A 12,327-nucleotide genomic window follows, 5' to 3' on the forward strand; every position below is an offset into this window, starting at 1 on the left:
ATCGCTGAGTTCACGAACAGGCCAGTCGAGTATCCTCCCTGGGAGATGCACATGGATGGAGAGGCAGATGAAAGAAAAGCGGGAGTCGGGATCGCATTCTTGGAACCAAAAGGAGACAAGTTACAATTTGCTTTAAAATTTACATTTGGTTCGTCTAATAATGAGCCCGAGTACGAAGTCATGATACATGGACTCGAAATGGCCAAAGATTTAGAAATTAAAAATCTAAAAGTCTACTCAGACTCTCAGCTTATAATTAATCAGATAAAAAATGAGTTTCAGGAAAAAGACGAAAAGTATCGCTGTATGCCGAAAAGGCATGAAGCCTCATCCAAGAATTCGAGCTTTGAGAGATAACATAAATCCGTAGAGATTTAGAGTACTCGTATTGAAACTTGTCTCACAAATCAGTTATACTGTGAACATCATGCACCAAAATAATAAAAGGTTCTCTATTTTGATTTAAATATATAAATTAAGATACGCTTTTATAAGAAAAAAAGAAGAAATTTTTAAATATGTTTTTTTTTATTATTTTCACTAATATAATATTTATTTCTATTCATCTTCGTCCACGCTCGAATTGAATTCTTGGGTCCACCACTGTCCGAAGTACTCGGTATCATAAAAGACTAGTCAAATAACACTTATAATGGCACGTAAGTATCAATAATAACTTTGATAACCCACGAGCGGTTATCAGAGCAGTTGCTCCACACACGATGTGATCGATTATCTAATAACTGTTTAGGACGTGGGAACTGATCAACCAATGTAGAAACCTTACCCCCACCTAGAAAAAACACAAGATCCCAAGAAGAAAGGCTGGATACTTATTCGCACATAACACACTTACGCTGTCAACTTTTCATCTGTTTTCACCTTTATACTGAATCTCCTGTAATTTATATTTCTTGTATTGAGATTCGTCTAATATAAGAACAATCTGATCTTCACATTTGTTATAATACAGAATCTATTTGACATATACACGTGATTGTCAAGACAGATATTATATCTATTTTCTTACCTCAACAATTATTATAAGGAAAATGCTTTTTATCAGCGCATAAGCATTGATCAACGCTAATATGGCTATGTTTTATTCGTCACAATAGCTTCATCTTTAAAATATAAAAAGTCGTAATAAATTTAGAGCCTAGCTTGCGCTGCAGCAATGCTCAGGAGCTGTATTTTGGAAAACCAGAGAAGAATAATTTGACCTTTTTTGTCGTTCCACTTCCACAACCCGTGTGGTCAATAATCCAAGCGATATACTTTATTCAAAATAAGAAAAGAAAAAGAAAGAAACGAAGAAGACAGTCTTTAGTAAAATACATGTACATTTTTTCTTGAGGAAAAATCGTGAGATGGAATAGGTCAATAATTCCGAACCGGCAACCTTTATGGAAAATAAAATAACTGAACCATCATTTTCCCCATGGCATTTTCCACCTATTGCTCTATGACCGATCACAATCCTGATGTTGAAATGAGTTCTCACTTGCAAGTAAATACCAAATACTAAAATAACAAAGAAACCTACTCTTTATTTCATTTCCTTTCTTTCTTTTTCAGGCCGAGACATTTTATTTTACTACAACATAATGCTTTTGTTTTTGGAAGATTTAGTAAGCGTTGTTCCAACTTCCAACTTTTTTAATTATTACTTGGCAATAATTAGTTTCTATGGGAATAAAATAAATCACAACAGTTTTATTTGCAAGAGTCTTTGCTAAATTTTATGGGCAAATAGGCTCCTATACTTTTTGACTTTTTCAATACTTTTTATACAAAAATCTAAGTCAATTTTAATCTAAAAATATGACTATTCATTTTGGGTAATTATATTTTTAATCATTTTCTTTTCTTCCTCTATTTTCTCATTCATTCCACTTCCCTCCTCTCTCTCATTTGCCACGCCTGAAATTTTTTGTCGGTCTCGGCCAAATAAAAATTGCAGTCGTCAATAATTCTTCGAAAATCCATCGTACCCATCTCTCTCTCTCTCTCTCTCTCTCTCTCTCTCTCTCTCTCTCTCTCTCGTGCGTGGCTGCCTTTTGTTTACGAGTTGCTGAAACCTCAAGGCGTTCATCTTTGTTCTCATAAATGTGCTTGAAGATATTTTTATTTTTTCATTTGAAAATTTATTGACATCTTTGCCAATTTATTGACATGGATGTAAATAAATCTACAAAGATTATGAAAATTTCTTTCAAGATTTATTGACATCTTAGTCAATTAATGTTATTGATATTAATATATCTTCAACGAACTTTGTTTGTTGAACATTTATTGACATTTAGAAAATTTATTGACAAAGATGTCAATAAATCTTCAAACGAATTCTCAAATTCTTCAAACGAAAAATCGTCGACGAAAGCACTTTTAATTTGTTCGAGACAAACAAGAAATTCGAAGCGTGGAAAAGGAGAGAGATGAAGGAAGTAAAATGAATGAGAAAAAAGAGAAAGAAAAAAAATGGTTAAAATGTAAATAAAAAATAGATAGTTGTAATTTTGAATTAAAATATATTTATTGAATTTTAGTAAAAAATTATTGAGAATGTCATAAATGTTTGTACTTGTGATATAATATGGCACCAGAAACCTATGACATATAAGATACCCGTAGTAATTATTCAAATTTATTTCAATTTCCGACCAAAATGAAATTTTAATTGTGCTGCCTATTACTATGTAAGATGAAACAGAGTCAATCATGGAATTATCATCACCAAATCAATATATTGATAATAAAAAAATTGGCGTAGCTTTTTTTTTTCCCCATATAAATGACCCACCTTTTATAATAAAATAAGGTCGCTCAGGTCCAGGTCGCAAACTTGAGGTTTTACACAAATTAGGAAAAAATGACCACGCATCCCAAGTTTTTTCAAGTTCAAAGACTACTAGTGAAAAAAAATTATTATCTATCAAAATATGTGAAACTCACGCGTACAAACCAATATAAACTAACATTTAGGGTTATGACTCGAGCAAGCGTAGGTTGACTACTCGTACCTCCGTCAATGTGATTGTGCGTCGGCCACCGTTGATCACTGTCTCATTGCCTTTGTTCTGGAGGTGGATTTGCCGTAGGATTTTTACAATAAATAATGACTTACAGAAAAGTAAATTACATGAAATTTCTAATGGTTTCAATTTCGAGCAAACAAAATTGACCTAAGCTTTAAAACCGGTTGTCAGAAATACATACCGATAACGTATGAAAATTAAGAAAACCTATTGTATTTAAAACTATAGAAAGGGATATATATATATATAGAAAACGAAGACCTAGATCTCGTGTATGTGACACGCTATATAATCAAAGCTATGGATTTATGCGAGAAGTAAATAACTCGGTTACTTATTAGTTGAATAATGTCTTAGATTGACTTCATGTGCACATACGCAATTAGTCACCATTATTGGGATAGGAGCAACACTAGTCCAATATTATCGACGGATAAGTGTGTTTCATACTCACTTATCATGTGCTTTTAATCTTTAATGAAAATAGGTCCTGTTGAGTCAGCTGCCAGCGTGGCACAAGGTTGTTAGAGTTAGTTAGAGTTGGGCCTTGAGCGAGCGAAGTCGAGCTGCGAGCTAGTTGAGCGAAGTCGAGCTGCGAGCTGCAAGCTAGTCGAGCGAGCTGCAAGCTGCAAGCTAGTCGAGCGAGCTGCGAGCTAAGCGAGCTGAGAGTCGAGTCATCGAGTCTGTAACGTGCTAGTATAAAGCACCGCCTAGTCTAACTAGTTTAGAGATCTGAGAGTCTTTTCATTGTTGATCAATTGTTTACTTTACACTGGTATTCACAGAGATTTGGGAGAGTGTTTGAGCGGGTGAGAGATCGGGAAATACGTTCTTCTCCGGGTAGCTTAGAACGCACGTTTCTCTGTGCTTAGTAGTCGAAGAACTCGGATTGTGAGTCTTCGAGGAACCGATAGTGTTCCTAGGTGTGTATTGATCGAAAAAGGATAGTGCAACGAATTCCTGTGGGGAATTCCGGGGAGTAGGCGTATTTGCCGAACCTCGTAAACAATTCTCGTGTATTCTTCGTTTTGGTTGTGTGTGTGTTCGTTGATTTGTCCAAGAGAGAAAAGGGTGAATAACCTAACAGTGGTATCAGAGGATATCACGTGGCTCCACTGTGGTGATTAAAGGTCAAAAGATTGATGGTCTCTATCACCTGATTGGGGAAACTCAAGAAGCCTCCTCAGTCAATGTCACTGAAGCCAAAGAAGTTCAGCAGGCTGTTCTCTGGCATAGAAGGCTTGGCCATATCAGTGACAAGGGTCTGCAACTCATGAAGGATCAGAAGTATTTTGGCAAGGACAAGATAAGCAAGATTGAGTTCTGTGAGCAATGCATTCTAGGGAAACATCACAGACTGAAGTTCAAGGCTGGGAGTCACACCTCAAAGGCCATCCTGGAATATGCTCACTCAGATCTGTGGGGTCCTGAACCAAATACAACACATGGTGGTAACTCTTACTTTTTATCTATAGTTGATGATTTCTCTAGGAAGGTTTGGGTGTTTCTTATTAAAAATAAGAGTGATGCTTTTGAAAAATTCAAATCCTGGAAAATTCTTGTTGAAAATTTAACTGATAAAAGGTTAAAGACATTAAGGACAGATAATGGCTTGGAGTTTTGCAATGATGTGTTTGACAGGTATTGCAAGAGTGAAGGCATACAAAGACACCACACTGTCAGAAAAACACCCCAACAAAATGGTGTGGCTGAGAGGATGAACAGAACCTTGCTGGACAAGTCAAGGTGTATGATTTTCAGTGCAGGGCTACCAAAGAATTTCTGGGGAGAAGCTGTGGTCACAACAGCTTATCTTGTCAACAGAAGTCCCTCAAGTGCCATTGAGTTCAAAACTCCTGAAGAGGTATGGACAGGTAAAACTCCAGATATATCTCATCTTAGAGTTTTTGGCTGTTCTGCTTATGCACATCAAAAGGAAGGAAAATTAGACCCCAGGGCTGTGAAATGTGTGTTTCTAGGTTATCCTAAGGGTACTAAAGGATATAGACTTTGGCTGAAAGGAGATAGAGGTTTCAAAACAATAAACAGTAGGGATGTTGTCTTTCATGAAACTGACTTTCCTTGCCTGAATGAGTCTAGTGTTAAAAGAACAGATATCTCTGGTAGTACTAACCCTGCAGGTACAACAAGCATTGAAGTCTCTCTCATGATTGCCTCCACTGGTCAAGGTTCAGACAGAGCCAGCAAACCTGAAGAGTCTATGGAGCATAGACAAGAAGATTGTGGTGAACACAGCTCAAGTGAAGTCAGAGATGAAGCACACGAAGACTTGCCACAGTCACCTACAAGCTATCAGCTGGTCAGAGACAGAGAAAGAAGGGCTTCAAGACCTGTAGAGAGATATGGCTTCTCAGCTTATACAGATCTTCTGGCATATTCTTTCTTCTCGGCAATAGAAATTCAAAGGTCAGAACCTGAGACCTATGATCAAGCGGTCAAGTGCTCTGAGTCACAGAAGTGGAAAGAGGCCATGAATGAGGAGATGAGTTCTCTGCACAAGAACAAGACCTGGGAAGTTGTGGAAAGGCCTAGAGATCAGTCAGTGGTAGCGTGCAAATGGATCTACAAGATCAAAGAAGCAAGCAGTGCATCTGAGAGCCAAGTTAGTGGCTAAAGGGTTCACTCAGAAAGAAGGTGTAGATTACAACGAGATTTTCTCACCAGTAGTCAAGTATAAGACCATAAGGATCATGCTGTCTCTAGTAGCTCAGTTCGACCTTGAACTTGAGCAGATGGATGTCAAAACAACATTCCTTCATGGTGAGCTTGATGAAGTCATCTACATGGATCAGCCACCAGGGTATGAAGTCAAGAAGAAGAACAAGGATCTGGTTTGCCTGCTTAAGAGATCCTTGTATGGGTTGAAACAGTCTCCTCGGCAATGGTACATAAGGTTTGATACCTTCATTACCAAGCAAGGCTTCAATAGAAGCTTCTTTGATACTTGCTTATACTTCAGAGGGTCAAACATTGAAGAGGCTGAGTACTTGTTACTCTATGTGGACGACATGTTGTTAATCAGCAAGGAAATAGGTCGAGTTGAAATCATGAAGAAAATGTTATCCTCTGAATTTGACATGAAAGATCTGGGAGCTGCTGGAAAAATTCTTGGAATGAGAATTGAAAGAGATCGAGGAAGAGGTCAGCTGTTCTTAAATCAGCAGGGTTATCTGGAGAAGCTTGTGGACAAGTTTTCTGTCAAGGATTCTAAAGTCACCAAGTTGCCTCTTGGGCCTCAAGTTCAGCTGTCCAAGGATCAGTGTCCAAGCTCTCCAGAAGATATAGAGTTTATGGGGGATAAACCCTACTCTCAAGCTGTTGGCTCTATCATGTATGCAATGACTTGCACAAGGCCAGATTTGGCTCATTCAATCAGTTGCTTAAGCAGGTACATGGCTAACCCAGGGAAGAGTCATTGGTTTGCAATCAAGGGTATGCTCAAGTATCTGGCAGGTTCTACAAGTACAGGATTGATGTACAGACAGGGCAAGTCAAAAGAAGTTAATGTTGAGGGATTTGTGGATTCTGATTACGCTGGTGACAGAGATACAAGGAGATCAACATCTGCTTACTTCTTTAATGTGTGTGGCTACTGTGTAAGTTGGAGATCTCAGCTTCAGCCAGTGGTTACTCTCTCGACCACTGAAGCTGAATACATTGCCGCTACTGAAGCAGTGAAAAAAGGGATATGGATTCAGGGTTTGTTGAGAGAGTTGAAGCTCTATGATGGTGTTGCAAGTGTTTACTCAGATAGTCAGAGTGTAATACATCTGAGCAAGAATCCGATGTTCCATGACAGAACCAAACATGTAGAGATCAAGTATCACTTCATCAGAGAGAAGATATCTCAAAATGTGATCAAGTTGGAGAAGGTTTCTACTGAAGAGAATCCTGCAGACTGTGGGACTAAGGTAGTGCCTTTGAGTAAGTTCAGACATTGTTTGAACTTGCTTGGGGTAGTTAAGAGAAACTAGTTGGACGAGTGATGATCCACAGGAGTTCTGGTTGCACTGGCCAGCTAGGCAGCTGAGGTGGAGTTTGTTGAGTCAGCTGCCAGCGTGGCACAAGGTTGTTAGAGTTAGTTAGAGTTGGGCCTTGAGCGAGCGAAGTCGAGCTGCGAGCTGCGAGCTAGTTGAGCGAAGTCGAGCTGCGAGCTGCGAGCTAGTTGAGCGAAGTCGAGCTGCAAGCTAGTCGAGCGAGCTGCGAGCTAAGCGAGCTGAGAGTCGAGTCATCGAGTCTGTAACGTGCTAGTATAAAGCACCGCCTAGTCTAACTAGTTTAGAGATCTGAGAGTCTTTTCATTGTTGATCAATTGTTTACACTGGTATTCACAGAGATTTGGGAGTGTGTTTGAGCGGGTGAGAGATCGGGAAATACGTTCTTCTCCGGGTAGCTTAGAACGCACGTTTCTCTATGCTTAGTAGTCGAAGAACTCGGATTGTGAGTCTTCGAGGAACCGATAGTGTTCCTAGGTGTGTATTGATCGAAAAAGGATAGTGCAACGAATTCCTGTGGGGAATTCCGGGGAGTAGGCGTATTTGCCGAACCTCGTAAACAATTCTCGTGTGTTCTTCGTTTTGGTTGTGTGTGTGTTCGTTGATTTGTCCAAGAGAGAAAATGGTGAATAACCTAACAGGTCCGTAGATATTTTTTATGTTTTCTAATAGTTCTATTTGTTTATGGATCTTTAGTGAGATTATAGATTATGGAGTTTAATAAAAAAAATTGGGGAAATTCAAGACGATTCAAATGAGTTTGAGCAAGATGAGCAAAGAGGCGTTGTCTTCTATATAATATTAAGGTTCTAAATGTAGATTTTTGAATTATTTCCTTGCATCGTAGAATATACCTTTCAATAAGATTTTCAATTCCAATCTATTGTTAAAACTCAGACATCAGAGTGGGAAATTGTGGCACTTTGAAACACCATTGTGCGTCAGGTACGCTATGACGCGGCTTAGGAAACTTTGACGAGAGTTCAAGAACCAATAGAATGTTGACATTTTCGTATCATGCGATTGTGACTGAATATTTGGATGAAGAATCAATGGTACTTAGAGCTTATATGTGACTTGAATGGTATATTGGTATATACACCCTTCTTGTCAAGTACTGATGAATTCCAACAAGAGGTTGGCTGAAGACTATGTGTGTGTGATTTCTACGTGTAGATTATGGATCGAGATCAGGTGCTGATGTTTAATTTGTTGTAGAGACTATTTCTCAGCCTTATCTTGATGGCGCCAACTCGAGAACATTAAGTAGGTCCTTGAGGTTTATTCGGACTGAAAGTATGATGCCCTAGTTGGGAACCCAACCTACTATACCATGACCAATGCATTTTAGGTACTTTTTTTTTTCTTGAACCCTTGGTTCCTCGACAACTTGCCTCTTCCTTTTGTAATCCCTCCTTCCAACAAGAAGGGAAAGTCTATGAGGGTTCCTATGATGTTGAATGCTCTACTAGAGAAATTGAATCCTAGCGCAGGCCTCATACATCATATGATAAATTCTAAATGGTTAGAAATTATACACTTGGTCAAGTCCACTACTTGAGGCTATTTAGGGGGAGATTTCCTTAATCAGTGTAAAACAATATGTTCTTATTTGCTGTCTCTTTTTTGTTCTTGTTTTGTTTTCTATTCTCATTAATTTTCTTTCCAGATCATACCTTATACTTTTCTATGCTCTATAATGAGCTATGTTTGGTCGCACGAGCTCGAAGAGGTACGAGACATTTCTAGAATGAGTGAGGCCCCTTCAACGAAGAAGACTCATATCTCTTCTAAGCGGGTTAACGCTACCTCTACGGCTAATCAATCAAAGTTTATGGATATCGTCGAGACAACTAGATCTTACAAGAGTTCTTGACCCTTTGAACGAGATGAATGTCCATAAGGAAGTGGTTTCACCCAAATACTAAATAAGGGCCGGGCTAGAAACTATTGAAGCTGAGATCATTATATGGCCAATGATAAATAGATTAATTGTGCATTGCCAAAGTTTACATGTTGCTATTAGCCTTGATTGACTACTAAGTACACACTGAATATCTTGTATGATCCCTTGTACTGGACCTAGAATATTTGGTTTTGGTCATCAAAAGTTTGTTTCTATTTGATGACCAAAACCAAATATTGGTCATAAGTCCCAAAACACAAGGGCATTAATGTGAAGACGAAAGCCTAGGGGATCATTTTGTAATAAATAGGATTTTTTATTTTTTTTGAATGAGTCTAAGTACGTGTGATCAACAACCTCACGACACCCGCCGTTACCCATGGCATTCCCATAAATATTCTCAAAGAAAAGGGGCAGTTTCGGCATGGCACAAACAATCTGCGGCGTTCTTAGTTAACTTAACTCCAATCAAATCTGCCAACAGAGTTGAGTTCTATCAATTTACTCGTTTTATACCAAAAAAAAAAAAAAAAAACTCTGAACGACAAAGTTCGCTGAGATTGCACTTTAAAAACAGAAGTTAGAATTTAACCGCGGTTTAAACCAACCATGGTTAACGTGTCTCCGCTTATCAAACCCCACCCTGTCTTAATTCTTATATTAAACCACAGCCAAGCAGACCGAAAGAACGAAAATCGCGAAAGAGAGAGAAAGAGAGAGAGCGCGCTAACCCAAACAGAGTTTAGTTTAAGAGAGAGAAAGTGAGAGAGAGAGAGAGAGCGAGAAGATCTTTTGCTTCCCGGTGAAAATGGCGTTCTATGCGGACGAGGAAGACGCGTGGAAATGTCCGAAACACCCTTCGAAGCGGCGGCGGAGCGGAATCTGCCACGTGTGCCTCCGGGAGCGCCTCAGTAGCCTCTGCCCGGACTGCGCGGCGGTGCGGCCGTGTTTCTGCTGCGCGACGCCGTCCTCTTCGTCTTCCTCCGGCGGAGACGCCGTCGGATCGTTCGGAAGACTCTCGAGCCTGATCGAGAGCGAGCCTTCGTTCTGTCGCTCGCGATCGGTGGCGATTCCGTTTCTCCGATCGAGTTCAAGGTTCGTCGGCGGCGACCGGAGCGAGCCGGCTTCCGGAGGCAAAACTTCGGCGTTCTGGTCGGTCTTCCGGTCGAAGAGTAAGAGAATCGACGGCGAGGGGAAGAAATTAGGGTTCGAGGAGAAAGATGATGTAATGAGGAGGACGATGATGACGAGGTCGAGATCGGTGGCGGTTCCGGTGACTTCCTCCGCCGTGGCGGCAGAATCGAAGCCGGCGAGGGGACGGAGTTGGTACTTTCCTAGTCCGATCAAGGTTTTTAGGCAATCGAAGATCTCCAAGATTGTTCAAGAGCGATCTCCTTTGTACAGAGGTTAAATAATTGATCCATTACCCAATGGCCAATCTTATATAATATTATTTGAATTTTTTACATGTTTCAGTAAACGTTCATTTTTTAATAATTATTAACGGAGAAAAATAATTTAAACTGTTAATCTTCTTATAATTGGTTGGTATCAAGTCTCATCTCATATAACGATATAACATATTTTCATATTTTTTTTATTATATATATATATATATATAATTATATGGGTGTAATAATTGGGAATGAAACAGTTAAATTTGTGTGTCGATGTGGTTGTTGAGTTGCGACTAGCTTTGTTTCTTATGATTGTATGCCAACTTGATTACGTCGAGGATTAGGCTTGCCTTTTGGTCCAGTTACTTGCTTTTTTGTGTTTATATTAACATTTCCTATATGGATAACGGTTGAAAGTGTTAAATTACAAACAAGAAGAATTAAGGATCCAGTTTTAAATTTTGAGGTCTTTTTTTGTTTCTTTCAGGAACTGGGCCGAAGGAAGTATACCAACGGTGATTTTACATTGGTAATATTTTATTTTTTATTTTTTTTGGGTCTAATTAGTCATAGGGTTTCAATTGAGACATTCACATTGTTGACGTAGAAGTTAGGGTGTTCACACTCAGTATTGCTGTAGAGAAATGTAATAACAAAATTATGGTCCACTGAGGCACGTGGCTCGTGTAGAAAACATGGATTTTTATGTTGGGATTTACGTTTTCATGTAAAAGAAATTACTTGCAACAACATTGTACTACCAAACTAAATTAAAGTTAAGAACCAAAAGAATATAGTTGTACTTCTGATTATAATTTCTGGTTATAATTGTACCATATTTTTCGTGGTACCTAACACAGTGGCGGAGCCAGAAACAAAAATTAAGGGGGGCCGGAAGTTTAAATTACATTTTGTGGAGTAAAAGTTACAATTTAAAGATAGCTAAAGCTTAAATTTAAAAAGAGTTTGAATATATTTTTATATTTTTTTAATGTAACTTTGTGAGCAAATTTTATAAGAGTAATAGGATTATAATTTCATTACAGAACATAGTAATTAAGAGTTACTAAAGTCAATAAATAAAAACTAAAAAATACAATTAAGACTTATGAGTGTTATTATTTTCAGAAACTAAACTAGAAGGAGTAAAACATAAAAATTGGAAAAGTTAAATTACTTTCAAAAACCTATGTCCGCTTCGTACTTAACATAGTTTAGTTGATAATTTCAAACATTTTCAAATAGAGGTCGTGGATTGAATTTCACTGACAACAAAAACTGTTTTTAAACTAAAATTTGTACAATATTTTACTGATAAATACATATTGATTGGGTAATGTAGCTTTGTTTGTTTTTGTCATATTGCAAGTTTAATATTAAGAGTTAAATTACTATATGCTCCAATGAAAAGTGTTATTAAAAGAAGAAAACACAAAATGGGTTTAAAAAAAGAAAACACAAAATGGGTTGCCTGGTGGCGCCAAGTCAATACAGCTAATTAATGTGACATTCCCTTTGAAGTTGGAAATCTTTTTCCAACAATGGGTTTAAAATGTAGTAAAAGAAAAGTCAATAATCTCATGTCCATAACTCCATACTATACTTTAGTGCTTAAAAATGTTATATTATTTAATTCTTTACGCGACAATTAGTCCACATCCAACACTAGTTCGCAAATAAGCTTAACGTTACCAACCATGTTTTAATTGATTGCGTACTTACAAACACTAGTACACTGTTTTGAATTATCTTCCGATTAAATTCAGATTTTTTTATTTATGAAATATTAATTGTGGTCAGCAAGATGGATCGCTAACTTTCTTTCTCTATGCCCTCGATCTTTAATTTCGGGGGTCGCTTTTGAGCTTCTTTTTATTTTTATTTTTTTTCCTGTGTGGGGTCATTCCACCATAATTGTACCATAAAGCAAGATAACTAGCTCAAAACTAACATAAAAAATAGAACTGTGA

The 12,327-nt window shown here is 38.0% G+C and overlaps 1 protein-coding gene across 2 annotated transcripts; it reads left to right on the forward strand.

Annotated features, from left to right (window-relative positions):
- Positions 1-9,478: 9,478 nt before the first annotated feature.
- LOC149404814 (uncharacterized) lies at positions 9,479-12,327 on the forward strand. 2 transcript variants are annotated; one of them, XM_089606845.1, is made up of 2 exons: positions 9,483-10,366; positions 10,845-12,327. In XM_089606845.1, exons 1-2 carry the CDS (start codon positions 9,769-9,771, stop codon positions 10,874-10,876), a joined length of 630 nt encoding a protein of 209 aa, XP_089462971.1. In that variant the 5' UTR covers positions 9,483-9,768; the 3' UTR covers positions 10,877-12,327. The 2 variants fall into 2 exon arrangements, with proteins under 2 accessions (XP_089462972.1, XP_089462971.1); XM_089606846.1 differs by lacking the exon at positions 10,845-12,327 and having other exon boundaries at positions 9,479-10,428.

The sequence above is a fragment of the Urtica dioica genome, chromosome 2 (genome assembly GCF_054948205.1).
Source record: "Urtica dioica subsp. dioica isolate 48M chromosome 2, U.dioica_male_clone48M_v1_H2, whole genome shotgun sequence".
Taxonomy (NCBI): Eukaryota; Viridiplantae; Streptophyta; class Magnoliopsida; order Rosales; family Urticaceae; genus Urtica; species Urtica dioica.

Bases quoted from the DNA above. Each gene is read 5' to 3' on its own strand.
- LOC149404814 (XM_089606845.1), top strand. From the start codon at position 9,769: ATGGCGTTCTATGCGGACGAGGAAGACGCGTGGAAATGTCCGAAACAC. The intron at 10,367-10,844 runs GTTAAATAATTG...TGTTTCTTTCAG, and splicing joins GCGATCTCCTTTGTACAGAG to GAACTGGGCCGAAGGAAGTA.